At 37.7% G+C, this 8,114-nt stretch overlaps 1 protein-coding gene across 1 annotated transcript; it reads right to left on the reverse strand.

Moving 5' to 3' along the window:
- Positions 1 to 454: 454 nt before the first annotated feature.
- LOC145685374 (histone-lysine N-methyltransferase SETMAR-like) lies at positions 455 to 925 on the reverse strand. The gene has a single exon (XM_081757763.1). It carries the CDS (start codon positions 923 to 925, stop codon positions 455 to 457), a length of 471 nt encoding a protein of 156 aa, XP_081613889.1.
- Positions 926 to 8,114: the final 7,189 nt, after the last annotated feature.

Here is an 8,114-nt window from a genome sequence, read left to right on the forward strand (position 1 = left end):
GCTTCAGCATTTGCCGCACCATGTGTGAATCGGGTCACCTGTTCGCGCACAGCATTAGCAATGTCCTCGCGTGTTGCAAACCGCCTACCACATAGTGGTTCCTTAACCTTTCGAATGAGATCAAAGTCACAGCGCGATATGTCAAGAGAGTACGTTGAGTGCTCCAATTCTTCCCATCTCCAATGTTGCAGTAGCTGCATACACACTCTGCTTTATGTGGTTTTGCATTGACGTGCAGGATTATTGCACTGTCCACAAGATCCGGACGTTTCTCCCGAACGCCACGTCGTACCTGTCGCACCAGGAAGTCCCTGTAGTACTGTGCGGTCACTGTTCTGCCATGTGGAACAAAGTGACAAACAACGACACCCCTGATGTCAAACGCGACGATCATCATCAATTTGACTGGATAAGGATTCTGACGGAACTTCTGCCTCCTTGGTGATCCAGCATGTCACCACTTTGTGGACTGACGTTTCAGTTCTGGTTCGTATGCCATGGCCCAATATTCATCGATGGCAATTATTCGTGACAAGAATTGATCGCCGTCCTGTTGCCAGCGTGCAAAGTGGTCGGAGCATATTGCATAGCAAATCCACCTTTGAACTTCCGTCAGTGCATGAGGTACCCACAGCGATGCGATTTTGCGTAGTTGCAGTTCATTACGCAATATCCTGTGGACGGTGCGTCTCTCGATGCCACTTGCCTCCGCTAACTCCAGTAGCGTCCATCGTCTGTCTTCATCCAGGAGCTGCTCGATGACGGCACGTGCCACGTCGGTCCGCACGCTGACAGGTCGTACCGAACGTTGCTCATCACTGTTTGACACACCTCCTTGCTGAAACTTTCCTACCCACCGTGCTACTGTCCGGCATGGTAGGGCATTATTCGTAAGCACTTCCACTAATTCACTGTGATATTCCATCGCATTTCAGCCTCGGAGAACGGCTATTTTGATGTAAGCGCGATGCTCAACACGGATTACTTCCATCTCGCACGACATTCACCAACTGACAGATTTCACAGGCCTCGCTGTGCTACTACCAGCTATCACAGAGCCATCTGTTGTTTTGCATACACACTATGCCTGCAGAACTTTCATACGACACATAGAAGTTTGTGATCCGCTCACATATCTGCAAGAAAAAAAATAGTTGCCATGACTTTTGCCCCAACCCTCGTATTTAGCTCTGTAATTCACCATCAAGATAGATGAAGCACATATTTTACGAATTAAAGCTAACATGAAGAATGTAGTATTTGAGGGCAATTTTACAGGTTATTTAACTTTATTTTAACTTTTGAGTTATCGACATTTTTTTTCCTTCTCTAGATCATTTTAGTTTGTCATCCGTGTTTCATTTCTAAGAGCTTAGTACTCCAGCTTCTAGCACGAAAGTTAAACTTACGTTTTTCTATATATCCGTCAAAGCATACGTTTTTCAATATGTCCATCAAACCGTATTTCCATATTTCTGTTATACTGTAGTTGTGCAATGATTTAGCAATAATTTTCCAGATACAACCTTGAATACCAATTTATACAAATAATCAATAGCGGATTTAGAAAAGTACTTTGGGAGGGGTTTCTCTGATTGTTTCGTTTTCTAAAAAGTCCTAATTTTATTTGGGAGGTGCTTGAAGTTTATGAGTACAGGCATAATTAATATTTCGTTTCGTTTATATGTTTAGCAATAATCTTCCGGATACAACCTTGAAGATAATTTTATACTGAGAATCAGTGGCGAATTTAAAAAAGTGTTTTGGGAGGGGTTTTCTTACTACTAATGTTTAGTTTTTCTAAACATTCGTAATTTTTATTTGACGGGAGCTTAAAGTTTGAGTAAAGGCATAACTAATAGATATTTCGTTCGTTTTAGACATTCCACAACTTTGGAGAACAGGCTTCAGTCCGAAAGACCGATCCTCTAACCTTCGCAAAACCGTCACTGCTGGTAATTAGTAATAATAAGATTTAAAAGCAATAAGAAAGGAAGTCGGCCAACTCCTACACTCCTAGTCGGCCAGTACACGCACTATTTTACATTTTCAGATGGAATGAAGGAAGGCTTTGTCAGAATGGTCGAATGCTGGGTTGAATCCCTGACTTCCCGATAGAAGCGCAAAAGCCAACCACTCAGTCACGTTTGTTGTGCAGTTGTATTAAGCTTAACTTAAATATATTCCGTAGTCTTTTTTTTTTTTTTTTTGTTCCGTAATGATATGTTGAATACCTCTTGTTAAAAATTCAGAAAACTTGAGGACTGGGTAAACCGTGATGGTGGTCAAGGGTGCCCATGTTGTGGTTTCCAAGGAGGGGCAAGTATAAGCGACGTTTCAAAAATAGTTTCAAATTTTGCTGTAACTAATGTAAAAATCCTATTGGATTTTCAATATTCTGAAGTACATATTCTGAAGTACATTTTCCTCTAGGGGGGCAAGCGCCCTCTTAACCCCCCTGATGGGCGCCCTTGATGGTGGTTATAAAAAACTTGACTGTAGAATTTCAAGAATATACAGAACCATGTGCAGCCTTTAATTGTATCATACAAATCTAAGTATTTCTCTTATGTTTTATTTTATTTTGTTTCAAAAAGAGGGTATGGAATATTTTGAAGTAAAAATACTACATACAATTTTGCTAGTTATTTGTGTAATGTATAGATAACATTCCAATTGAATTCATTAAAAATATAGGAGACAAGGGAAAGAAAGAATTATGGCGACTATGCAGTGAAATATATGAAACAGGAGAATGGCCAAGAGACTTTCTGAAAACGATCATGATACCGATGGCTAAGAAATCGAACCCAAAGAGATGTGAGGATTATAGAACTATTAGTCTCATATCTCATGCAGCTAAAATTCTGCTCCGAATACTGAACAGAAGGTTATATGGAAGAACAAATAAAGATGTTGAGGAAGAGCAGTTCGGGTTCAGAAGAGGCAAGGGCACAAGAGATGCTATTGGATTATTAAGAGCCTGCCTTACTAAAAATAATACAAAATTTACCATTTTTCTTTTGCTTGATTATTCATCAGTGAAAGGAGATAATGAAATGAAAGTTACCACAATCATAGATAATGCTATTCTACAGCAGAAAATATGAACCCAAAGAATGTTCAGTGTTGCAATCTATAGAAATTACAGTGTTGCCAGAAAAACAATTTCCCTAAAATCTAAGTTAAGACAGCGAGTAGAGGAATGAACTCAACTGCATTTGATTACGTATCATATTGTTTTGGTTTCTTGTGAACTACTTTTTAATTAACATTGTTATTTAGTTTTAATAACTGTGTGTTAAAACTATCTTGCTTATTACAAACTAAATACAACTATTATTTAAAAAGTAGTTCACAGGAAACCAAAACAATATGACAAGTAATCAAATACAGTTGAGATTGTTCCTCTTCTCGATGCCTTAATTTAGATTTTAGGGAAACTATTTTTTCTGGCAACACTGTAATTTCTATGGATGGCAACACTGAACATTCTTCAGGTTCATATTTTCTGTTGTAGAATAGCGTTATCTATTATTATAGTAACTTTCATTTCATTATCTCCTTTCACTGATGAATAATCAAGCAAAAGAAAAATGGTAAATTTTGTATTAGTTTTAGTAAGGCAGGCTCTTAAGGGTGATCGGTGAAAGGTTTATAGAAAAAGGGAAAGAGGTGTATGTTGTATTTATTGATCTAGAAAAGGCTTTTGACCGCGTAAATTGGGAATTGTTGTTGGGAGTTCTAACAAAGATAGGGTTGGAATGGAAAGATAGAATACTCATAAGAAACTTATACATGAACCAACAAGTAAGTGTTAGGATAGGGGAAGAACTGACGGAAGAGAGTGCAATTGGAAGGGGAGTTCGACAAGGATGCTGCCTCTCGCCAACACTATTTAATGTCTATCTAGAAGAAATAGTGAAAAAGAGCCTACGTGATGATGATAGCATTTCGCTAGGAGGTAGAATGATTAGATGTATAAGATTTGCAGACGATATGGCGCTTGTTGCAGAATCTGAAAAGAAAATCAATAAAATGTTAGAAAAAATGAGAAAGGGCTTTGAGGAATATGGGATGAAAATAAATGTTAGAAAGACAAAAGCCATGGTGATTGGAACGAAGGGGTCTGTGTCAAATATAAAAGTAGGAGGGGAGAAAATAGAACAAGTGAATAGTTTTCGATACCTGGGTAGTGTTCTTAGTAATGACATGAAATGCGAACGTGAAATAAAAGCAAGGATAGGAATGGAGAAAGAAGCCTTTAAAAGAAAGAAAAGTCTGTTTTGTGGGACCTTGAATAAAGAGTTGAGAAAAAGACTCATAAAATGCTTCGTGTGGAGTGTTGTACTGTATGGGGCGGAAACGTGGACATTACGTAAAGGTGACGAAAATCGACTGGAAGCCTTCGAAATGTGGGTGTGGAGAAGAATGGAAAGAAGTAGTTGGGTCGAGCGGAAAACGAATGAGAGAGTGTTAGAAATGGTGGGTGAGAAAAGAACACTTTTATATATTATTAAGAAGAGGAAGAGAAACTGGTTGGGACATTGCCTAAGAAGAGATTGTATCATGAGGGACGTCCTAGAGGGTATGGTGTCGGGAAAGAGAGGGAAGGGGCGAAGGAGACTACAATTAATTGACGATATAAAAACAGAAAGATCATACGCGAAGACGAAAAGGTTAGCGGAGGACCGTGGAGCATGGAAGCTTCTCAGCTGCAGCAAGTGACCTGCCAATAAAGGCAGAATACCTATGATGATGATGATATGTATTTTTTGAAAGAAGTTTTTACTCTTAGGGTTGGCTCGTTTACACCAGCTGTTTTTTTTAAATAACTGGTTTAAACTAAAAAAATTAAAAGAACAAAAATGCGAATCGTGTGAACTTCATGGTGACGTTTCACATGTCAAATCATCTGCATTAGTCTTATTTCCTTTTCACCTTTTAATCAAGGTGTCCCATGTTCAATTCTCGGTCGAACCACAACCCTTCTTTCATGTGTAAACCAAGTACTCTTTTGGATGTCACTTTAAGCGAAAGTCTTCTCCTTGATAACCTCGGTATTACGTAAGGATGTTAAGCCTAAACATACAAAACGAAACCAAATTATATATTTCTGCATGCCTGTTGTTTTATAAAGAAGCGAAGGTTGCTTAAATATATTGATTAAAATTGGTAAAATTTATCGATTGCCTACTTAGCTTCCAACATTAGCTTGGATTGGACTTTCAATGATACCTACATACTAAATTTGTAATTTAATACCTCAGTTTTAGAAAAATAAACACACTGCTGAACAAGACTGCACTTATTTAATATAAAAACACATTTACACGTGACGTTTCGATCTTCTATCCAAGATCCTCATCAGACGTACACTCACGTTTGATGAGGATCTTGGATAGAAGATCGAAACGTCACGTGTAAATGTGTTTTTATATTAAATAAGTGCAGTCTTGTTCAGCAGTGTGTTTATTTTTCTAAAACTGAGGTATTAAATTACAAATTTAGTATGTAGGTATCATTGAAAGTCCAATCCAAGCTAATGTTGGAAGCTAAGTAGGCAATCGATAAATTTTACCAATTTTAATCAGACGTACACTCACGTTTGATGAGGATCTTGGATAGAAGATCGAAACGTCACGTGTAAATGTGTTTTTATATTAAATAAGTGCAGTCTTGTTCAGCAGTGTGTTTATTTTTCTGATTTTATTCGCAAGACGTTGACTATGATTGTGTGTCACTCAGTTTTAGCATACTGATTATAATACGTTGACCTTTAAATTTACATGCAAATTAAATTTTACAGGATTTTTCCGTTATTGTTTTACATTTAAAAGAATGACGGGATTTTCCCGATGGCTATGGCGGGAGTTTCTCAATTTAAGAAATTTACTGACCGGACTTCTTTAAGCTTATGGGACCTCTCCCAGCATAACCCCGTTGTTGAATAATAACACCAAGGCGAAACAAACTTATTTCTGTGAATATGTAATATAAATACATAAAGCAAAATATCTAAATCAAAAAACCTGGTTTAAACCCCAAAAAAGCCTGGTTTAAACTGCCTTCCCCCCCAAAACGGGTTTTTGGTATTTTCAGAAACAACCATGGTTCTTGCCAACTCTGCTTACTTTTGTATATAGGAGGTTAAAATGTGTTTATTATATACATTGGTTAATCCTTTGGAATTCATAATGTAAAAATGTTGAAGTAAAATTGTTTAAAATATCTTTTCGAAATTCATGGTTTACTTTCGAGGTTTTATATTATTATCGGCATCAACCACTAATTAAATGACTTTCTGTGTTATAGAGAAGCGAAACAAAGTCTGCTTTATCGATTTAAAGCAGAATTTTGAAAAAAGCCCAAAATCCAAGCAAAAAAGCAAAGCAGAAAAAACCGAGTTTTTTTTCCAAAAAAGCCGGCTTTTTCCGAGCCCTTGCATCTCTAGTTATTCCTGTGATGTAAAGCAATCTCACTTGCTACAGTATCAAGGAACTAAAGTCCTGACACAGGGAAATCATTCGTGTTTCTTAATAAACTTTCACTGCTATCATTTTAAATGAAACATCTGTATATGCAATATTCTGTTGTATAATACGTGTAGGGGTATAATGAGAGAAGCAGATCCAACTAAATATGAGATATGATTTTTTAAAAGCTCTTTGTCACATTTTGGCTTCAGATAATTATCCTTAAGAAAGGTTGGTTCTTTTTCTCTTAGTTATTCTTACTTTCATCTCATGATCCCCTCACGTTGGGGAGATAAAACTTGGTGTATAAACTAATTATTAAAAGCATATCTGGAGTATATCAAGATACGAGTTTCCCATTACAGTTCTTTCTGAAAAAAAAAAAAACGAAAGTAAATCTTCGTTCTGCACATGCCAGCAAAGACGTTCAACTTTGGAGAATCTCTGATATGCACAGTCATTCGCCGAGGGTCTTCTGAGTCCCAAATTAGAACATTATGTCTGTTGACTTTGTCGTCGATAAGGAACATCGTATCATCACTGAAGACTACCTTGTCCCTGAAATCATCAGTTCCCAAGAATCCCAACATGCCTACTCTGAAGAGAGAGAAGTTGTTTTGTCATCTTCCATGAATGTTTGCGCAAGTTGCAACTTGTAAGCCTTAAATTTCATACGCTTACGAGGAACTTCTCAGACTGTTGAGCGGGACAATGCTAACTCACGGCCCGCTTTCCGAACTGACTGACCGCTGCATTGGAAACATTGCCGAACTCTATCCCTGTCTCTTCTGAATGTGCATATCGACCGATGCTTTTGCCTTTGTATAGCACCCTGTTTCCATATGTTTTGTATGCCAAACCTTAATGGAATTCCTATTACGTGGATCCATTGCAAATTGTCCCCGAAAGTTGCGTTGAACTGTGACAACAGACGTTTTCGCGTATTCCACAGGAAAAAATGCTTTCTGGTGGTGTGTGGGCGCCATCTTAAAAAAATTGTGGTCTTGGGAACAATGGGTATTTCAATCAAAAGTTGAGGCCTCTAATAGCAATCCTTGTTACTGATATCTCTCTCCTCATACTGGGCACTTAGAAAAATAAAGAAAATGACACAATAATTTTCGGACACTCTGTACATTAGTCATGTTTTATACATATTACTGAAGTATTAGTGAAAGAGGTGAAAGACAATTATCGATCTTAAAATGCTTTGAAATATTAAAGAATAAGTCAAAATATATATGTTTTATACATTTTGTGAATCTCCCTTAACTAAGATCTTTGATAAATGAGCGTCAACACTTCCGAAAGACTCGAAGAGCTCCAAATTAGAAAGGGAGATTTATTACCACTCGTTTGTTATATCAATGTTTTTTCGTGTGTTATTTCAGTTTGTTTGTTGTAATCTTTCTTCTTTTCATTGCAAGTGACCTCTATCCCTCCGGAAGGTGGTGGCTCTGTCAGGAATTTCTCCACCAGCTGCGACTATCTTGGTGTTAGCTTCACACATGACAAACGTGGCTCCGCCCCTGCCCCTTAGCTTCCATTTCCTTCCGACAACGTCGCCTTTCGTCGACCCATTTGACTTATGTGTCGCTAGGCATTTGTTCGACCATTAATCGGCCAAGAAAACCGACG

Source organism: Thermobia domestica, chromosome 5, assembly GCF_964235325.1.
Source record: "Thermobia domestica chromosome 5, izTheDome1.hap1.1, whole genome shotgun sequence".
In the NCBI taxonomy this organism is placed as follows: domain Eukaryota; kingdom Metazoa; phylum Arthropoda; class Insecta; order Zygentoma; family Lepismatidae; genus Thermobia; species Thermobia domestica.

What these genes read in the sequence shown, in the direction of transcription:
- LOC145685374 (XM_081757763.1), bottom strand. Translation starts at nt 925, where the DNA reads ATGGAATATCACAGTGAATTAGTGGAAGTGCTTACGAATAATGCCCTA.